Raw genomic sequence first — 22,938 nt, forward strand, 5'->3', positions numbered from 1 at the left:
TTGCGAGAGACAAATTTCTCACCTTTTAGTGAAATTATTAAATGATTCAAATACTCATTAACCTTTTTGTGATATTTAATATATATCTTTTTTTGTTAAATTTAGAATATGAAAGAAGATGTTGCGCATATGGATATATTAAAAAAAAAAAAAAAGATATACACTTTTTAACAACAAACTACTTAACAAAGCTATTGGTGTCTTAGTCTGAGTTAAAGAGGGGTTTTTACCAGAACCCTAAGGTCTACAATTCAAATTTTGGTAAGGTATTTTCCTCTAAGAAAAGTTTAATTAAGAAGATTTGCTCGTTGAAGAGATCCCCTAACATTTGCGAGCCACAAGAAATATATATGAACTCTTAATTTATATTCTAAATAAATTAACGCTTCAATTATTATGTATATCTCAATCTTAAGTTTTTTTTTTTCCATATATTTTCAACCTTTCTCATATACTTTTAGAAATAAAAGAACATATAAACATCTTAATATCTTATGCTTAACATATATCAATGGTAAAAATATCTTATGTTATTATATGAATATACTTCTATGGGTTGGGTATTGTAAAACAAGTATTAAAATAAAATAAATAAGATAAAATCTTAACCCTTAGATCATGGTTAAATTGATGCATAAAGATTCACGAAGCAATTGATCCGCGATGGTTTTCATGATGTACGGTAATTTTGAAGATAAACCTATTGTTTTATTTGTTTTACTTTAATACTTGTTTTATTTTACCTAAAACCTATATTTCTATCCTATTACCATGACTTATTGTTCAAATAAACATAAAAACATATCAATTTTTATGTTTAACATATATATTAATAAAAAATAAAGATATAAATTTAAACTCATTTAATACTATATGAGATATTAATTAGTAGATGACAGAATCATTTAATGTTTTCATTAAATTTAAGGCATTCAATATCATTTAATATACTACTTTTTTTTAAAATGTATTAGTTGTGACCAGATATGTTTTTAAAATGGAAAATGTATAATTTTTTTAAATATTTGTCTAAAAATTCTCTTAAAAGTCTATAATTGTGACTTGTGACACTCATTTTCTTTCTTATTTTTATCACTTAATCTTTTTGAATGTTATTATTCTATTGTTAAAGGATTTTTAGGCTAATAAATTAAGAGGATATATCATTTCTTTTTTAAAATAGGTTTAGTACTTGAGAATATAAACAACATTACACGAATTATCATTGAACTTTCAGATTACGGTTACATGTGAAAATCATATAAGTTTGTCACATGTAATATTACTTTGTTAGTTTGTAAGTTTTATTGTAATTCTCCATATATCGATTATTTCTCTAAGAGAGTTATACTCATGTGAAACTACAAAAAGTGGTGAAACCAAAGGGCTGCATCTCAGCCCTTGGATCAAAAGCAATCCACGACTGAGATTAAAAAAAAAAAAAACAACACGGAGGGGTATTTTGGTAATTTTGTACATTATCCCACTTTTTTCTTTTCTAGTTCCAAACACACACAGAGATCTCTCTTTCTCTCTCACTCCCCCTCTTGGAAAATCACCACCACCACCACTACCCTCATCGTGTTTAGGTCACCGTCGCGTTCCAATCGAAATGGCACAACCATCATTTCCGTCGTCATCATCATCTTCATCATTCATCATCAATGGATCTTGAAAAGTTAATATCATTGAAGGATATATTGAATACGAACATTACGACTTTTTGTTATGTGAATTCTAATTTTCTCAGGTGATAATCAAATGTAATTTGATAATATGTGATTAGATTTATTCTAACATTTAAACTTGTTAAATTTTATTAATTATTCAATTGACTTTGTTGTTTGGTACAATATTGCATACAAGGTGTTTGATGAAATGTCTGAACCAAAGTTTCTTATATATGATTTAATATCAAATCACATTTGATTGAGTATTGCACAAGGTGTTTGATGAAATGTCTAAATCAATGTTTGATAATATGATTTAATCAACTTTATGATTCTGTATTAAATTGGTGTATAGGTTTGTGGATATAAACTCCATTTGTTTTGTGGAAATGTATGAGTAACATCAAATTCGATTTGTTATCTGTTATTGTTTACTTTTATGTTCATAATCATAGTTTATTATGTATAAAGATTATAGAAATTTATGTTTTTGTAACTGTATGTGTAAAATCATATTTGATTTTGTATATAGATTCAATAGATTTGTGTTTTGTAACTTTGTTTTGTACAATCAAATTTGATTTTGTATTGAAGTTTTAGTTACTTGTGTTCTTATGCCTAGAATCATATTTGATTTTACTCTTAAAGTGTGAAAATCCTATATATAACGAATTATTCAAAATCAAAAATGATTTTACGCATACATTGTGACAAAACCTATTCAAAATCAAAAATGATTTTAAGCATACATTGTGACTTACCCATACAAAATCATATTTGATGTTATTACAAAGAAAAATATTTAAAATCATTGTTTAGAATCATATATGACTTTTTATATGCTTTCCAAACAGAATCATAACTTATACAAGATCAACTATTGAAAATCAAAAATGATTTTACTTATACATGGGTAATAGTTATAGAAAATCATTTATGATTCTGTATAGCACAATGTGACAAAATGAAATGAGTTTCTTACATTAAAACTTATTCATAATCATAAATGATTTTAATCATACATTGTGAAATACCCATACAAAATCATATTTGATTTTATTACAAAAAAAATATTTAAAATCATTGTTTAGAATCATATATGATTTTCTATATGCTTTCCATACACAATCATAACTTATACAAGATCAACTATTCAAAATAAAAAATGATTTTACTTATACATGGGTAATAGTTATAGAAAATCATTTATGATTCTGTATAGCACAATATGACAAAATGAAATGAGTTTCCTACATTGAAACTTATTCATAATCATAAATGATTTTAAGCATACATTGTGAAATACCCATACAAAATCATATTTGATGTTATTACAAAGAAAAATATTTAAAATCATTGTTTAGAATCATATATGATTTTCTATATGCTTTCGAAACAGAATCATAACTTATACAAGATCAACTATTGAAAATCAAAAATGATTTTACGTATACATGGGTAATAGTTATAGAAAATCATATATGATTCTGTATAGCACAATGTGACAAAATGAAATGAGTTTCTTACATTGAAACTTATTCATAATCATAAATGATTTTAATCATACATTGTGAAATACCCATACAAAATCATATTTGATGTTATTACAAAGAAAAATATTTAAAATCATTGTTTAGAATCATATATGACTTTTTATATGCTTTCCAAACAGAATCATAACTTATACAAGATCAACTATTGAAAATCAAAAATGATTTTACTTATACATGGGTAATAGTTATAGAAAATCATTTATGATTCTGTATAGCACAATGTGACAAAATGAAATGAGTTTCTTACATTGAAACTTATTCATAATCATAAATGATTTTAAACATACATTGTGAAATACCTATACAAAATCATATTTGATTTTATTACAAAGAAAAATATTTAAAATCGTTGTTTAGAATCATATATGATTTTCTATATGCTTTCCATACACAATCATAACTTATACAAGATCAACTATTCAAAATCAAAAATGATTTTACGTATACATGGGTAATAGTTATAGAAAATCATATATGATTCTGTATAGCACAATGTGACAAAATGAAATGAGTTTCTTACATTGAAACTTATTCATAATCATAAATGATTTTAAGCATACATTGTGAAATACCCATACAAAATCATATTTGATGTTATTACAAAGAAAAATATTTAAAATCATTGTTTAGAATCATATATGATTTTCTATATGCTTTCGAAACAGAATCATAACTTATACAAGATCAACTATTGAAAATCAAAAATGATTTTACGTATACATGGGTAATAGTTATAGAAAATCATATATGATTCTGTATAGCACAATGTGACAAAATGAAATGAGTTTCTTACATTAAAACTTATTCATAATCATAAATGATTTTAAGCATACATTGTGAAATACCCATACAAAATCATATTTGATGTTATTACAAAGAAAAATATTTAAAATCATTGTTTAGAATCATATATGACTTTTTATATGCTTTCCAAACAGAATCATAACTTATACAAGATCAACTATTGAAAATCAAAAATGATTTTACTTATACATGGGTAATAGTTATAGAAAATCATTTATGATTCTGTATAGCACAATGTGACAAAATGAAATGAGTTTCTTACATTGAAACTTATTCATAATCATAAATGATTTTAAGCATACATTGTGAAATACCCATACAAAATCATATTTGATTTTATTACAAAGAAAAATATTTAAAATCGTTGTTTAGAATCATATATGATTTTCTATATGCTTTCCATACACAATCATAACTTATACAAGATCAACTATTGAAAATCAAAAATGATTTTACGTATACATGGGTAATAGTTATAGAAAATCATATATGATTCTGTATAGCACAATGTGACAAAATGAAATGAGTTTCTTACATTGAAACTTATTCATAATCATAAATGATTTTAAGCATACATTGTGAAATACCCATACAAAATCATATTTGATGTTATTACAAAGAAAAATATTTAAAATCATTGTTTACAATCATATATGACTTTTTATATGCTTTCCAAACAGAATCATAACTTATACAAGATCAACTATTGAAAATCAAAAATGATTTTACGTATCATTTTACATTAAAACTTATTCATAATCATAAATGATTTTAAGCATACATTGTGAAATACCCATACAAAATCATATTTGATGTTATTACAAAGAAAAATATTTAAAATCATTGTTTACAATCATATATGACTTTTTATATGCTTTCCAAACAGAATCATAACTTATACAAGATCAACTATTGAAAATCAAAAATGATTTTACTTATACATGGGTAATAGTTATAGAAAATCATTTATGATTCTGTATAGCACAATGTGACAAAATGAAATGAGTTTCTTACATTGAAACTTATTCATAATCATAAATGATTTTAAGCATACATTGTGAAATACCCATACAAAATCATATTTGATTTTATTACAAAGAAAAATATTTAAAATCGTTGTTTAGAATCATATATGATTTTGTATATGCTTTCCATACACAATCATAACTTATACAAGATCAACTATTCAAAATCAAAAATGATTTTACGTATACATGGGTAATAGTTATAGAAAATCATTTATGATTCTGTATAGCACAATGTGACAAAATGAAATGAGTTTCTTACATTGAAACTTATTCATAATCATAAATGATTTTAAGCATACATTGTGAAATACCCATACAAAATCATATTTGATGTTATTACAAAGAAAAATATTTAAAATCATTGTTTAGAATCATATATGACTTTTTATATGCTTTCCAAACAGAATCATAACTTATACAAGATCAACTATTGAAAATCAAAATGATTTTACTTATACATGGGTAATAGTTATAGAAAATCATTTATGATTCTGTATAGCACAATGTGACAAAATGAAATGAGTTTCTTACATTGAAACTTATTCATAATCATAAATGATTTTAAGCATACATTGTGAAATACCCATACAAAATCATATTTGATTTTATTACAAAGAAAAATATTTAAAATCGTTGTTTAGAATCATATATGATTTTCTATATGCTTTCCATACACAATCATAACTTATACAAGATCAACTATTGAAAATCAAAAATGATTTTACTTATACATGGGTAATAGTTATAGAAAATCATATATGATTCTGTATAGCACAATGTGACAAAATGAAATGAGTTTCTTACATTGAAACTTATTCATAATCATAAATGATTTTAAGCATACATTGTAACTTTGTTTTGTACAATCAAAATTTGATTTCGTACATACATTTTGGTTTAGACATTTAATCAAACACTTTGTGGGCAAAACTCATTATAAAATTTTTAAACAACAACAACTAAATATACAACTTCTTATCATATGAAAAAACAAAAATAAGAGAAAAAAACTACAAATCATGGATAAAAATGGTTTGTTTATCCATTTTTTATATAAACTACATAAAATATCACTCTAATAATATCTAAAACATCATCTTCCATTTGTTGTTGTTGCTAGTGATTTGAGATGAAGATCCAGATTATAGTGGTGGTGGTGGTGGTGGCGGCGGTCGGATATGGTGGTGGTGGTCACTGTCCAAGGAGGAGAAGATAGGGAGAGAGAGAGAGAGAGAGAGAGAGAGAGACTGTGTGTGTGTGTGTTTTGATCAGGTAAATAGAGAAGATGAGAGAATTGGAAGATAAGATTCTTTTTTAGGGTGTAAATTACGAAAATACCCCTCCGTGTTTTATTTTTAATTAGAGGTAAATGTTAATCTTAACCATTGATGGGAATGATCCAAGGGCTAAGATTAAGCCCTTGAGATTCATGGAAAATTAAGGATGTAAATGAACAAACACCTTCTCTAAGATTTGTTTCCTCTCTAGAGAAATCAAAAATTTGGGTTAAAAAAAAATCACATGTACCAAAAGGTCCATTTAAGTCATAATTTACTATAATGTTAGGGGGAAAAAAAGTCATAATTTACCGTGCTCTTATAGGGGATCAATGTTTGTCCATCCATTCATTTGGTAAAATTTTAATATGCATTTTCACCCAAACGCTTTGTATAAATCAAACTAATCCCTCCATTAGCACGAATTGTTTTTTCCTCGTTCTAACGAACTTTTTCCCCCTTTCTTCAAAGGATTTTAAAAGTATAAACTACAAAATCACATGTGATTTAGAGTTTCATCACATGATATTAATAATACCGTCACAAATGATTTTTAGCTTTTATATACTGATGATTTTGGTAAATCGTACATAATATAATTAGAAGTGTAAATGGGTCAAACTTACTCATAAACTACTAGAACTCCGTTTTTAAAAGTAAACCTTCTTGTTAATTTTAGAAAAATAAAAAATAAAATAAAAATAAAAGTATGTCACGTATTTTCCAAACCAAATCGTACCTCTAAAATAATCGACCATCTTGTCAACTTTATATTATGGGAGCTCAGCCATTTAACAAACAAATCGACCTAACCACATAATATAATTCTTTCATTAATCTGAGCTTTTAATATCGATCCAAATATTGTTCAACTACAAAATGTTCTGCCAAATGCAAAACATGATAACATTGAAAAGTCAAGGTCTCAGTTGTATACAACCTAATAGCTCAAGGTTATTTCAAAAATTATGAATAGATTTGCTTGAGTTCTAACTCTGCTTTCAATCCAAACATAATTTGGTTTGGTGCAATATCACCATCCTCAAATCTTCAATACTTGACTCTTACTCCACTCATTACATTATTAGTACATCACATTCTATTCTAATACTATTAATTTTGCAAATTCATTCTTTATTTTTAAATCACTATTCCAACCTTCCATTTTTGCCACAATTTCAAGATCCAATCTTTAATCAACAGGTACATTCTTTTTGTTACTACCTTGATTCACATTCCAAGATTTTCACATTATATGCTCCAAAATTGAAACTTTATCTCTAAATTGCTGATTTGGATAAGTTGGGTTTAAAGACTTAGTGACTTTGGGATTTGATCAAATTAGTGAAATGAAAGGTTTTGGTTCTTCAACAGATCCCATTGGCCAAAATACAATAAAGCTTATAAGCAATGTGGGTTTTTCAGTATTTGTGTTTTCAGTGCTTATAATTACAATTATTGCTGCAACATACCAACCCCCTGATCCATGGGAATCCTCTAGGGCCTTAAGTAGGGTCTTCACAGAGGTTCAAAATGCTACATTCCAAATGGATAATTCGGTTGTTAAAACCGGTGAAGACATTGGAATGGTTGCAGTTAGCCCGGCTGCATCCCCTGCAGCTGCACCCGTGGCCCAAACCGACCCGTTGATTGAGAAATCAGGGGAAAAGGTTATGAATTTAAGTATGGATACTGGTGGTTGTGATGATACAAGTTATGTTAACTGCTCTGAACCTGGAGTTCTTAGGGCGATCAAGAAGTTTAATGGTAAACGCTTTAAGTCAATAGTGTTTCTAGAGTATCAAACACCAGTAAACGGGTCAAACACTAATGAATGTGATGTTACATGGAGGTTCAGGAATAAAAAAGAGAAATCTTGGAGGAAATATAGAGATTTCAGAAGGTTTAGAATTGGGTGTGGCGAAAATTGTACTTACATAGTGGTGGGTGCAAAGGGTTGGCATTCGGGTATCAATGCAAAACGTCCAAGAAGCCAACTGAATGCCACTAGAAAAGGTAATAAATCTAAGGTTTCTCCATCATTCAATGATGATCAGATCAATGACACGATTGCAGTAATTGGGTCGGGTTCTGCTTTTAGAAATGGCAAATATTTGTATTATTCACGGGGAGGTGATTACTGTAAAAACATGAACCATTACATTTGGAGCCTTTTGTGTGCTCTTGGTGAAGCTCAATACTTGAATCGCACATTTGTTATGGATTTGAGTATTTGCTTGGCATCAAAGCATAGTTTAAGCAATAAAGATGAAGAAGGAAAAGATTTTAGATTCTATTTTGATTTTGAACATTTGAAAGAAACTGCTTCGATAGTGGAAGAAAGCGAGTTTCTTAAGGATTGGAAAAAATGGGAGAAAAGTCACAAGAAGAAAATCCCAGTAAGAAAAGTTGTGGATTATAAAATCACACCAATGCAGTTAATGAAAGATAAGAGTACAATCATATGGAGGCAGTTCAATAAACCCGAGCCTGAAAATTATTGGTACAGGGTTTGTGAAAGTCAGTCTGCAAACTACATCAAAAGGCCATGGGGTTCACTATGGAAATCAAAGAGACTAATGAACATCGTTTCTGAAATCAGTGGGCAAATGGATTGGGATTTTGATGCTGTTCATGTAATTCGTGGAGAAAAAGCTCAAAACAAAGCGATGTGGCCTCATCTTAATGAAGATACATCCCCTGAATCATTAGTTGCAAAGCTTCAAGGTGTTGTTCAGCCTTGGAGGAATCTTTATATCGCTACAAACGAACCATATTACAACTATTTTGACAGATTAAGGTCACATTACAAGGTTCATTTGCTTGATGATTACAAGGAATTATGGGGTAACAAAAGTGAGTGGTATAATGAGACTACAGTTTTAAATGGCGGTCGACCTATTCCTTTTGATGGGTATATGCGAGCTGAGGTGGATACTGAGGTGCTTTACAGAGCTAAGACGCGAGTAGAGACATTCAACAACTTGACTAAAGACTGCAAGGATGGCATAAATTCATGCTGATGATGTTTTAGATATATATATAGAGGCGTCAATCTGAGAGTAGCCATAAATTAGAGTGGATATTGATTGTTGATTTGTTTTTGTTGAGTCCATGATCATATTTTTGCCTATATTTGTATTGCTTATTCATGTTTATGATCTGAATGCTTGTAAATTGTATTAAAACAGGATCTCAATTGATTCGTGTATTTTTATAAACTTAAAACTGTCATTCACTATGACAATCCAGAAATAACAATCATCCATAAATGTAGTCATTTGGGTTGATATTACATCACAACATCGCCATTGAAGTTCTTGACATCATCATTCTTTAATTGAGAAATCAGGATTTGTTCGTTACACATTTCTTCATTAATCAGTGAATCCAAGAAGGAAGAGAAAGCATCACCAGGTGAGTAGCCAAGCGTAATATCTTGTTTATCTTTGCCGTCATTGTCATAGTACTGATTCATTTGATCACTGGTTTTGGTGGACTTTGGGTTTGGGTTGTTTTCAGGGAAATGCGGTGAAACTGCTTGTGGTCGCATTGCTGAAGAAGATGAGTGAATGTGGTTGTATTTGGTGTTTACAGAAAATGATAGTGGAGATGATATTGGTTTATGAGTTTTTGGATCAATCCCTTGGCTGATCAACTTCTTGCTGAGATGAGTGTTCCAATAGTTTTTAATCTCGTTATCTGTACGACCAGGAATTCTTCCAGCTATTAGTGACCACCTAATCATTGTTAAAATGTAAATGGTTAACAAAAGTCAAGTCTATAGTCTATATAACACAACCAATGCATATAAGATAACTTTACCGGTTACCAAGTAGCCTATGGAGACGGAGAATGAGGTCGTCTTCATCAGGGGAAATGTGTCCACGTTTGATGGAAGGGCGAAGGTAGTTCATCCATCTAAGGCGGCAGCTCTTCCCACAGCGAAGGAGTCCTGCCTTCTTGGGTAATATCCGCCACCGACATACCCCTTCTCTACTGATATAACTCGATAACAGCTCATCTTCTTCCTGTGTCCATGGCCCTTTCCTCAGCATTTCTGTTCTTTTTAGATGTTAGATTTTCAGAAGATATACAAACACAAATGAATTAAAGTATTTTCAGAGATGCACTTCCAACCAACTTATAGACACACTATATCACACAGTGACGTGTAAGTATTGAATTTCATATTAAAGCCAAACAAATATTTACATTGTAAACAAACGAAGAAAGTAGTACTCATTAAGTTTTACACTTATTATCAGTGCTACTTTAATTTGGTTTGAAGTAAATTTCTATTTAACTGATTGCCTAATTAAGCAGTTACCCACCACAGACACCATCAGTTTACATTAAATAGCACATACATATATTTCAATACTCAGCCCCTAAAGTCCAAAGCTACAGAAAGTTCCCTAAAGCATTATCATTTGTACAGTGCAGCCTATTGAAGTATGCTTGAAAGATATATCAACTACTCAAGTCTTGTCAGCCTTTTATCAGCATTGTCTGGAACCTTGATATGTTTGTACTTCTGCTCTGTGTTGAACCCCCTAGCACTCTCTTCCACGCCCCTTGTCACGAGTTTTTTCAATGCAGCAACTCCCTCTTTCAAACCGATATCAATCTTGCCAAACCCGACAACATATGACAAGAAAGTATTAGACTTTTTCATAATAATGTCCCAACAGAGGAAAGGATGTATTTTGAATAAATTTTCAGAATGCTAGTTGTTTATACCAAGTATATGCATGTGGATCCGACTTAATTGATGTGAATAGGAATTGGATAATAATATTGAGATAAATGGCTTAAATGAATGACATCTTACTTTTTCTTGAGCTGATGCGTTAAACTTTTGGAGCAAGAAGGCTTTGGGATCCATTTGACCAGGAGGCTTGCCAATTCCTAGACAGCACAAGAAAGACAATCAATTATCAATATTACGCATCCGGAAATTTTAAAAATAGAACAGATACATAATAGATACCGATTCTCAACCGTGTGAACTCCCTATTCCCACGGAAATGATAAATTACACTCTTCATCCTGAGTTAAAATATATTAGACCAACTGAGGCAAAAAGATAAATGATGACATTTCAAAGAGATTATTCATACCCATTGTGGCTCCCATGACCTCCCTTGGGCTGAAGCCGAAGAACCCCGCATGGTAGATCCATATCATCATGAAACTACAGCCCCAATAAGCAAACAATTTAGATTAACACCTCAATAATAGAGGTGCCCATTTCAAACACATTTAGTTAGAAGTCAATTCAGGCACTATTTCATATCAAGCAGGTCAAACGGGTCGAAAATTGCTCAAAGTGTATCTGAATGGTAACAAATCTCTTAAATCATTTTAGTCGAAAACTTAATACCTATTTTGAATCAGTATCAGTTTTGTGAACACAATACACGGCTGTAAAACTTTACATTTCAAGACAAAGCGTTTTGAGCCAATGCAGCCCGTTTTCACCCATTACCGAGCCCAACCCACCTGCTGAACTTGCCAAAGCTACCCAAATGTAAGCAAAAAAGCAATTATTGTAAGATGAGCGATGTACAAGTATTATAACGAGCATACCACCACTACCCGATTCAGAGGCAGTTTGTAATAGGCAGCAAGTGGACCACTCTGCACTTAAAAAGAATACATTTTAGGACCAACAAAAGTAAAAACACATATTATTTAGCAAGCCCATTTCATCGGAAACGAAGAACAAACCGATTCACCGCTCAAATTCATATAAGTTTGAGGCTTAGCTAGTAAAACAGGAACACCGTCTACAACACCTATCAAACAAATTTTAATTAAAACCCAAAAATCATTATAAAAAAAAAAAACAAACAAACAATTAAATGGTGATAGAAAATGAGATTAAAAAAAAAACATGCCTTGGCCAAAAATAGATTTACAAAAAACTGTATCCATAGAAATCCCTTGTGATTCAGCAAAAGTATCAATCATATTAAACCCTACCTAACAACAACAACAACAACAACAAAATGCAACCCAGTGATTAGTAAATACAGGATTTATTTAGGGTTTAAATAGATAAAATCTTACATTGTGTCGTGTTCCTTTGAATTTATCGCCGGGATTGCCGAGACCGACGAACAACCACGGGAGGCGGCGTTGTGATGTGCAGAATCCACTATTTGAATTGATAAGCTTTTTTAGCATCTTCAATGGCTACTATTTTTAGGTCTCACTCGGATGCTACTATAAACCCAGTTACCGATTTGCTTTTTTTTTTTTTTCTTCCTTTCGATTTGGCCGCCAAATTTGACTTGTTTTGTTAAAATTAGTTGCAACTTATTTTACAGTTTTACTACTAACATGGTTTTATAATTATTTCCGGACTTACTATGTATTAATTATTAATTATATTATATAATCTTAGAAAATATAATTACCAAATTTTAGTAAGAGAAAATGATGTCTGTTTGTAAAAAGTATACCATTTTCTTTTTCAAACTCATAATCAATCCACCATATATAATTCTTCATGTATTTTTGGTATGATGGTTAAGACATTAGGGAAATTTTATATTGGTTTTTAAGTCGTTAGGTCAAATCTTGTGCCATTGCTTATCTTATTCGAATGTATTTGGATTTTTTTAGTATATTCATAATACGAAAATTGTTTAATAGTTATAACCATATAAGATAAACTAAAAAGCCCTACCACGAACAAGAACAATCTTTATTTGTCCTCTTGAATTTGAGTGACTTATGGAAAACATATCAAATTTTTGATAGGTAATCTTTTCTGGTTATTGAAACATGTTGATACATCATTTTTTGGGTTGAGAGGGTTGTCATTTGGTTCATTGGATGATTCAAGAGATGTGAGATCATTTATCTTTACGTTGCTTAGCTATATTTTGAGATCAATATTTAGTTTCGCCACCATATCATTTTTGGGTTAGGATGTCTTTGGCTCTTTGCTATGTAATCGTACAAAGAAATGTATTTTTTATTTCGAGCAATCTTTTGGTATTTGGTATACAACTTCTATCCATATTTAATTTATTAAAACGATTCGTTTTTACCATCAAATATAAAATTAACGAGTTACGAAGCAGATCATGACAACCATTATTTGTTAGGGCACGTTTGGTTCACAGAATGTTTTGGGAAGGAATGAAATCTTTCAAAGAAATCGGAATTTGAAGGAATGGAATTTGACGGAATGTTTTTGATTTTTTGAAAATTCAAGTGATGGAAGGAATTTAGGAATGAAATTCCTTCCTCCATCCCCAAGGAACGGAGATTCCATCAAATGATGGAATGTTTACATTCCTATGGAATGAGATTCCCTCTTCTTTGTGAAACCAAACGCACTAAGGAATGAAATTCAATTCCAATTCCATCAAATTCCATCAGATTCTGTGAACCAAACGCGACCTTAGAGTTGTCACGTGGATTGAGTTTGAGTTGACGGGTTGAAAATTTTTAACCCAATCCAGCCCACTAAAAGTTTGAGGTACATAATTCTAATCTTGACCCATGAAATGATAAACGAACCCAACCCACATGACCTAGTTAATGGCTTAGTGCTTAAGTCAAACAGATTGAACATTGATGGGTTGATTTCAAATAATAATGTTACAAAAAAAGATGTTAACAAGGGAAAGTAGTGAAACAAATTTTTCTAAACAGGAAGATTAAGATGAACATAAGAAAAAAAATAGGTTGTGATATATTTGTGTAAAAATTTACATTTTGGTAAGGTGGAACATATATATACTAAATATTTTACCCGCACGATGTGCGGTTATTTAAAAATGTTGTTTTAGTTATATGAATATTTATAATAACTTTTAACAACTATACATTATTTAGGCATGTACATATAAATCTATATTATCATTAAATGGAAATTTTTACATTTATTGAAATAGATAAATTCAAAATATAACTCTTATTATTTATGAAAATCTTTGCATTTATATAAAAACATACGTTATCAAATATTCATATTAACTATCACATATTATACTTCATGCAATACTAATGAACATAAAATGAAGTTAAAATGTAAATATAATGTAAAATCATAACGATCTATTATTTTTTGCAAAATGATATGTGACTTATTAGAATTTCATCACACTCTTTCAAAGAAAATAGTTTCATAAAACTTACTTCATCAAATAATAAAATTCATAAAAGTTGAAAAGCTTTAATTAGATATAGTTAGAAACCAAATTCAAATTATAATTAGATTACAAAGAACAAACCTATGATTCAAATTATGTTGAATTCACCTAGTAATTGATAATAGTTTTATAAAACGTAAAATCACCACCACGAAAAAGATAAAAAACTATATTACAATGTGATATATAATATTGGTTATATTAGATAGTAAAATTAAGAAATAAATAATTTGAAAACCAAATATTTTCCAATTTTAAAAATAAATTTTAAATTCATACGGTTTCTATTATGATATAGAATGTGGTTTTTTACTTTAATTTTTGTAAGATTTTGTTTATATGTAGTTTTTATTTTTATTTAATTTAATAGTTTTAGATAATATAATTTTGTAGATTTGTATATATGTATATTTTTATTTTTATTTGTATATTGTGGCAATTTTTAAAAATAGCTTTAAATTGTAGAAGACTTTAAAATGCTAGGATAACTATTGTTTTAATATTTATATATATATATATATATATATATATATATATATATATACGAGAGTAAGTATCCGCGCGTTGCGGCGGTAAGATGGTAGGGTGATAGGTCATAGGTTGTGATATGTCATAGAGTGTGATAACCAAATGCTTTAGCCGTACGAGATACACCATCGGATTTAAAATTTTTTCGAAATTATATCGAATGACATCTCTAATGAAAGAGCATGAAATTTTAAGAACACCCATATAATTTTCATAATTTATTGATTTACGGTTTTTGAAATAAAAGATTTTAAATGAATTAGCGAAATTTATGAAGAAGAAAGAAAAATAAGTGGTTGAGATTTGAGGAGAGAAAAAAAAAATTTGAGTGGTTGAGATTATTTTAAGGTATTATGAATAAGTGATAGTTTTATTTTGGGATTTGTGTAAAGTTGAATAAATGGAGGAAACAAATGAATTATAATATAAAAGAGATAGGAGAGATAATAAAGAGATATTTATAAGTTCATTTAAAAATATATTAGGTTGATAGGTTAGACCAATGATACAAAAGCCTAAAAACTAAAACTCAATCCAAAAATATGCTACTTTCATTGAATACTACTTTCCGCATAATTCTATATGTTTGTAAGAGACGAGTATGGGATTGTGGGTTATAGACAATTCTAGTCCGATATTTTTAAAACAAGTTCTAACCTGGATCGAATATTAACAGCGATACTATTTGTTACATGGTTGATCACTTTTCATTAGGGTGATACATGCTAGTCTAATGGAATCTAAATGCAAACTAAATATAATTATAATGCACGAATAAAAGAAGAAAAGGTACGAGTATATATAATATACATATACTGAATAAGAATTTTCAAATGAATTAACTGTCAAAACGGGACGTCTCATACTCTCATCAATATTATCATATAAACTGTCACTAACAAGTATCTTATTCAACTAAAAGCATATTTTTTTTCAACCTGCACTGTTGAATAGACTTTTCTGCTCAAAATTTCTAGACATCGAGGACATATTACTTCAATTTGATATTAAAAGTAAAAAACTCTGCTTAGAACTTTTATTATCATTGTGATGGAAAAGAAATATATATTGTATATTAAGGAGTATATTTAGAATCAAAAAGCATTTATAGAGTAGTTTATTAGAGTATAACCATAACAAATATGGTATAATATAATCATACTAAAATTAAAAATTGTCATATTAACGATATTATTAAAACTAACACGTTACTCGTGCAACGCAACGGTGGTCGTGACGGCGGCGATGTGGTGGTTGGGGCGATTATTGGTGGTAGATGAGGCGTCGAGTGGTGTAGATAATTGATGTAAAAGGTTAATGTTAAGGGGTTGTGTAGTGAAAATATTTTAAGGGGTGATAAGTGAAAATATTACATATTTTTCAAGGCTTCAAAAAATAAAGTGTTATTCTTTTTATAATATAGTATATATATAAATATAGATATAATTTATTCAAGGCCATCTAATCTATATTATCTAATAAAACAAACCACCTCTTTTTTTCTTTAAACTTTATGGCTTTGGAAAACCAAAAATACTTCTTTTTTAGTCATTAATTTAAACATCTCCATCTAATATACCTATAACACCCTTGATGAACTAATTTACAGTATAAAACTTTTAACACTTAAAATAACTACAATAACACCTTTAACATCAATTATATTTACAGAGACCACCATTGACGCTCTTATCACCGTCTCCACTGCCGCCCCCATTATCTTTGCATTGTGCGGACATAAGTCTAGTACATTTAAAAGAGAAAAACTAAAGAAAATGACGATGTTTTCACACCATGGTCACACCCACAACAAACAAATCATGCCCGATCTGCAATGTAAAATAAACAATACTTTAGGCGAGTTGGGCTCGCCAATTCCACAAGACTTAATTATTAAAACAAGTACGATTGTGAATTTGGCTAAAACCTTAGTAATAGATTAGAGCATATGTTATGTGTCATAACCAAACTTATTTAAAGTAGTAGTCAGATTGATTTTAATAATAAAATTCATTAATAATATTGTATAAATAGTACTATAATACGGAGTAATAAACTTGACCATAACTCTAACAATAACAACTCAACCAATAAACATCGCATGGAATTTCCAAGTTACATATGTATACTAGAATAAATCCATATATTACTGGGCGGTTGAAGGGGCTCGTTAAATGTTTGAGCCGATCCTATCAAAACTCGAACTTATATTTCAAGCTTGATTTTTAGACTGAAGTTTGAGCTCAAACTCAATAAAATCTCAGAGTAAAATGATTTAGAAGGGGTCGGCTTGCTTGATTATAAAGAAAATAATCGACTCATTAATTTGCAATCTATATGTCGGGCAAAGAAAAGTGTCTCGCAGTCCTTCATGACACCAAAGTTGGATTAGACTTTGAACTTAATCAAATTCTGGTTCACTGAAAAGTCAATTTTGGAACAATATGTGGCAATAATATGTATATTAACGTGTTACCCGGAAAAAAAAAACCACTTAAAATGATTCACACCAAATATTCTAGAAATAGACTAATGAAATGTCAAGAATGTAATCTAGTATGACTTGTCGAATACAAATTTCAACCCTTTAAAAGAGTAAAAGCATATCATGTATTTCACCAGCGATAACATCACCTAAATGTTTTAAAGCAGGTTAGTACTAAATGTTTGGTTGATAGGTATAGTCGTATAGGTTAATAGGTGCGAGGGAATAGATTTAATTACCAGCTTGATTATTTGGTTTTTGAATTTAATTCTGAATAATGACAATCAAATCCTTTAGAAGTTGTCTTATGTACTCGTCCCTGTGTTCGTTCCTCTCTCAGCACGGTGTTGGACTCGTCCCTCGTTCGTCCACCGGTTGTTCATCCCCCCACCGCACGAATGAAAGTTGTCTTATTTTATTTTATTTTTTTATTTAACTTCATATTTACACTTTTGGTCCTTTGAAGTTTAAATTCAAAAAAATATGTTTAATCTTTTGACAACTTCAGCCCTTTTTATTTATCATTTTATTTGTAAATCATACTTTTAAACTCACAACAATTTAAATAAATTCATTTTATTAATAACAAAACACATTACATAAAGAAAAACACATTACATAATAAAAACACATTACATAATAAAAACGTGTTACGGTTAATTAACTACTCACGATCATCCTCTAGTGACATACTTCATATGCCATGGTGAGCGTTTCGGTCGAGCCACCATAGGTCATGCGACGGCATTCTGACATACTTCATATTGAAGCCGTCTGAGAATAAAAAGGATGTGACATATGGTTTGAAAAAACGGCGCACGGACGACCCTAACCATCGATCAAAATCTCCCCTCGAGATAAGCGTATCCGCATTAACCCATCGGAGGTACAAATACGCGGCGAGAAATAATGACATATTTACCCTTAAAAGAACGCTTCGAAGAGCTGACCACATCATCGGCAGGTTCAGGGGTCCTCAGCGAAGTCTCGAAGGTATGATGATCACATTATTTTTTCTTTTTGAAGTCTAATACAATATTTTACAGATAAAATCTCCCATCAGACTGGGGAGATTGATGATATACCCATACGGAGCTCTAGCTCCGTACCCGAAGCAGAAGCAGAATACTAAGTTACCTTCGTACAGGTAATAAGTATATATACCTATAACGGAGCTCGACCTCCGTTCAACATGATAGCCCCGGAGCTCTAAAGGTAACGACTACCCAACTCCAAGAAGATCGGATAAAGATCTTTCCCACGATTATCTTATTAAGCTCCGATATACTCGGACATAATTAGGTAACAAGATTACCACAAATCTCCTCAAGAAGGAAACAAGATATTCACAAAGGAGGAAAAGATTTACCCTAATTCTCTTACCCTCCTCTCCAAGTTATCTACCCTCTATATAAATAGAAGAGGAAGCCATAGTGAGATTGTTTGATCAAACAATGTTCACTTGAGATAACTTCGCGAATGCTCGTATTCATACTTTTGTTCAGGATTCTCACATAAATGCCCTTGGTTTTGATGATGAGGAGGATGGAACTGTTAACTTTGGGAAGAAATTTCAGGGGAATCGTCTCATACTAGTAGAGAAAGTAGGACTTCAAGTATTTACAATCTGGTGTTGAGGATACTTCATAAGCTGATTTCGTATAATTTCTATCAAAGGACGAATCAGAATGACAAGATGTATACTGAAGATCTATATCTGATGAGATTTTGGGTTCGCGGGGCTCCGAATATTTATGCATGTGCTCTTTATGCGTTGGCTAGTTACATGAGCAGGTGTAAGGACAAATCTATTTGTTGTGGTCATTTTATTTCCAAAAATGTTAAGAGTTTTGGTTGTGATAAGGATAAGGTGAATGAGCGTTGTGTGTCGGTGAAGATGGTACCAATGAGCAGGATATTTTTAAGGAACTCGAAGCTTCTTAAGCAGGGCATGAAGAAGCTGATTGATGCTAGAATTCCGGGACAGCCGGTTGCACCTGATGAGCCTATGGATGAGCAGCAAACCACGTGGTGCTAAAGGTCTTGTTAGCCAATTGAATGAGATTAAGCAGGTCCAGATCGAGCTTCGGGAGCAGCAGCAAGTACTATCTACTCAGATTGCTTGTAGTTTATATATGTTAGAGTATTATCAACCATATTTACATCGATGGGTTCTGAGAGAGGTTGAGGCTGAAACCGAGGGTACTAGGACATCTTTACGTGAATATAAGCCACTAGATTTGTTTATTCCAACCCGTTCTACAGGTACTACAGGGGGGGGTCGGGTTCTGTTGCAGGTGATGCTAGTGGACCTGGAGATGGTACTGGTCGTGGTTTATCTTCTAACCCGTAGAGTGGCGACGATGGTGGTGTGCAGGTAGACTTGGATGTGATGGATCAGTGATGTGCATATGAGTAGACGATATCACGGGGCTGGAGTCATCTATTATTTTGCAGCGGGTCTTGAACGGTTTCCTTTACTTGCATTTTAGTTGATTACTTTTGTCTGTATCTGCCTTTGTTGGCGATGAAACTTTTACTTTTTATGTCTTTTGATTAAGTAGCATACAGTACAGTAAGTTGGATGGTGGTTTTTATTTTCTAGTTGATATGTTTAATGTGTTTGTTCGTGCATGTTATAAGGTTGAGATTCATGTGCATATGCTGGCAGTAAGTTCAGTGACCATTCGTTTTAGGCGAATCTACCGAGCAAAAGAACATATACATACACCCAGCAAGTTCTCATAATCTTTTGTTTTGTTTTATTTTATTTTATTTTTTTTTTATTTTTTTTACTTTTTCCTATTTCCCATAGATTGTCATTAGTTCATTCTACATCGAGGGCATTGTACAATCCAAGTGTGGGGGGAGAGATAAATAGGAAAAGCCGGGTGATTTTTGAGACTTTTCGAACTTTTGTTTGCTTGTCCTTGTAGTTTAATTACTTTTGTCATATAGTATTTAATCATATTAGTAATAAAACTATAAATTCCTTTGGTTAACACTTTTTTTAAATTTGTGAAATGTGTTTTGAATGATTAATTAGGCAAATCCCTTCTGGATTGATTACATGACTAGCACACTTCTATCCCAAAACACCAAATATGTGAGATTCTTGATTCATTTATAGATATGTTAGGTGTTACGGTTTTGTTTTGGTTAGCCTTGTAAATTTGTCCCTCTCATAAGCTTTTGGATTTATTCAAGAGTAAGAATTCTATTAGAACTTTGAACTATGATGTGCAAGTTTGAGATTAATTCATTTCATTTCCGATTATTTCTTCTTTGATATGAGTGTGTCGGTGATTGCGTTGATTCTAGAACTTATCCTAGTTGATCGTTCCGTTGTTGCTAGATGATAAAGAGGTAAATGTAGGATTAAACCCTTGTTCTTTGTATGTTCACCATTTGTTTCGTAAAAATTATGTTATGTGCATATTTTGTTAATGTGCTTAGTAGCTAACCACATTGGTTAGTGAATTTCCCTTGTTAAACCCTTGTTGCACTCATTTTTAGTGCAAGATACACTTAGAAAACTTGTTGAGCCTAGCTCTTTCATTTTTGTTTAAATCCACTTAAATATGTAACATGTCCTCACCATACCGATAGTTGAAATCCTTGGTTGTTCATTAGTTGCCTATACTAGTTGGATGGTTTGGGGCTGTCTTAGTTGTGTTGGGTTGGTATATTTCCTTTTGTTGGGGGTAGATTGATTTCGTCATGATTATGGATAAAGTCTAGATTATTCTAATTAGTAAGAGTTGTGATTTGTCAACGTGTTTCAAATTTGTAAAAAGGGGGTACCAATTAGGCAGGGTAAAAGTAGCTCATTTAAAAAAAAAAACAGAGAAGAAAAAAAAGATTGAAAAACAGAAAAATTAAAAACGGATGCTCGTGTAACAAGATCCGATTTATTCCTACCCGCCTCTCAAACATTGTCCAATTCTATACATATTTTCCACATCGTTTTAAGACCATTTATGCTTAATTTATAGTAATTTATGCATATATCTCGATGCTTTATGGTATGTGTGAGTGATTTGAGGTCTATAGCATGTAAGATGGGTGAAAATGAGCAGAAACGATATAATGAAGATCCATGAAGGCTTACGGATGCTAGAAGTAGAGATTAGATGAAGAAACGGAAGGAAATGTCGATTGAGAAGTCAGTGGGCCGCACTCCGTACACTATGGGACGCACTATTATTCTTGGAAAACAAAGATTTTGAAGTTTATTCAGATAGTGGGGCGCACTAGGGAGCAGTGGGCAGTATTGGTGTGCAGTTCAGAACAGAAAAGTTTCAATGAGCCCCGCTCAATATTCAGTGGGTCGCACTATAGGTCGGCCAGACTTAAGAGTTTCCAAAACACTATAAATACATGGCAAAACCCTATCAAACGAATTATCTCTCATTACCAGTCGAAATAAGGGTTCTTTGGAGGCATATTTAGCAACTTTTACATCTTTGAAGATCATAGGGTTGCTCGTGACTTCCAAGGCATTCGGATATCGATTTCTTAGCTTTCAATTGTTTTCTACACATTGGTACAATATGTTTTCTCATACTTTTACTCTTTTTGCTATGATTATGATTACGAGTAGCTAAATTTTTCATCATCTACTGAGATGAAGTGATACAAGGACGATGGTTGCATAGTTTTTAATCCAAGTTGATTTTAATTAACGTTATGTCGTGATCTTAATAAACTGTTTTCTTGTTCAATATTATTATGCTTGTTGGTGATATTTATATGCTTTGTCGATTGTGTAGGAAGTACATAAGTATGATTTCAATTATTTGTCTATGAGTAATTAGTGCTAGGTCATGAAGTGATAGTAAACGGCATAGTAATCATAGGAAACAATTTGTTTATTGGGATTGATAGTTGATGGTGTCACATTAATTTGAAGTAGACATAAGTGTTAATGCTAAACCAAAACAAATTAATTGATTAAGGTAAATTATATTAAACGTTGGTGGTGTCGGTTTTCTATAATTAATCTAGTTAGTTAATAGAATTGAATAGAGTTATAAGCTTGTTGGCCACCAAGTGAGTTTCTTTGTTCGAATCTAGGTTACTTGTCAACATATTTGGATCGGGTCTTAATTTAAATGCAACCGGAGTTAATGTATCATAGAGTCGAAGTGGATGATCTTTTAATCCTTATTGATATAAGACAATTCTCTTTTCGATAAATTATGCGGAATTTCTAACTATTTTCAATCAACTAACTTTTCAAAACAAAAATCCAATATGACGGCAGTCTTTAAAATCCAATCTTTTTTCTAAACTACTTAAAACTCGCTTGCTTTTGTTAGTCTCTGTGGAACGATCCTGGACTTACTTTGAACTATATTGCATACGGACGGGCCCACTGCCCGATTATGTGTAGTAATCGGTACGAAGTATTTCTAGA

General features: G+C 31.0%; 3 protein-coding genes across 3 annotated transcripts; 1 reads left to right on the plus strand and 2 right to left on the minus strand.

Annotated features, from left to right (window-relative positions):
- Positions 1–7,484: 7,484 nt before the first annotated feature.
- On the plus strand, positions 7,485–9,490 carry LOC122599449. The gene has a single exon (XM_043771967.1). It carries the CDS (start codon positions 7,682–7,684, stop codon positions 9,353–9,355), a length of 1,674 nt encoding a protein of 557 aa, XP_043627902.1. The 5' UTR covers positions 7,485–7,681; the 3' UTR covers positions 9,356–9,490.
- Positions 9,491–9,522: 32 nt separating this feature from the next.
- Positions 9,523–10,401, minus strand: LOC122599468 (transcription repressor MYB5-like). Its single transcript, XM_043771987.1, has 2 exons — positions 10,158–10,401; positions 9,523–10,072 (listed from the first exon to the last, which is right to left on the minus strand). The coding sequence occupies exons 1-2, from the start codon at positions 10,388–10,390 to the stop codon at positions 9,625–9,627; spliced, it is 681 nt and encodes a 226-aa protein (XP_043627922.1). The 5' UTR covers positions 10,391–10,401; the 3' UTR covers positions 9,523–9,624.
- A 167-nt stretch (positions 10,402–10,568) lies between these two features.
- On the minus strand, positions 10,569–12,620 carry LOC122599457 (peptidyl-tRNA hydrolase, mitochondrial). The gene is made up of 8 exons (XM_043771976.1): positions 12,408–12,620; positions 12,236–12,320; positions 12,066–12,133; positions 11,925–11,975; positions 11,456–11,529; positions 11,326–11,384; positions 11,167–11,243; positions 10,569–10,962 (listed from the first exon to the last, which is right to left on the minus strand). The coding sequence occupies exons 1-8, from the start codon at positions 12,522–12,524 to the stop codon at positions 10,810–10,812; spliced, it is 684 nt and encodes a 227-aa protein (XP_043627911.1). The 5' UTR covers positions 12,525–12,620; the 3' UTR covers positions 10,569–10,809.
- Positions 12,621–22,938: the final 10,318 nt, after the last annotated feature.

Source organism: Erigeron canadensis, chromosome 1 (genome assembly GCF_010389155.1).
Source record: "Erigeron canadensis isolate Cc75 chromosome 1, C_canadensis_v1, whole genome shotgun sequence".
Classification (NCBI taxonomy): domain Eukaryota; kingdom Viridiplantae; phylum Streptophyta; class Magnoliopsida; order Asterales; family Asteraceae; genus Erigeron; species Erigeron canadensis.

Excerpts from the sequence above, each read along its gene's own strand:
- LOC122599449 (XM_043771967.1), top strand. The coding sequence starts at position 7,682 with ATGAAAGGTTTTGGTTCTTCAACAGATCCCATTGGCCAAAATACAATA.
- LOC122599468 (XM_043771987.1), bottom strand. The coding sequence starts at position 10,390 with ATGCTGAGGAAAGGGCCATGGACACAGGAAGAAGATGAGCTGTTATCG. Across the intron at positions 10,073-10,157 it reads CATAGGCTACTTGGTAACCG|GTGGTCACTAATAGCTGGAA; the intron begins GTAAAGTTATCT and ends AACAATGATTAG.
- LOC122599457 (XM_043771976.1), bottom strand. The coding sequence starts at position 12,524 with ATGCTAAAAAAGCTTATCAATTCAAATAGTGGATTCTGCACATCACAA. Across the intron at positions 11,244-11,325 it reads GTTCACACGGTTGAGAATCG|GAATTGGCAAGCCTCCTGGT; the intron begins GTATCTATTATG and ends TGTGCTGTCTAG. Across the intron at positions 10,963-11,166 it reads ACGCATCAGCTCAAGAAAAA|ATTGATATCGGTTTGAAAGA; the intron begins GTAAGATGTCAT and ends GGGTTTGGCAAG.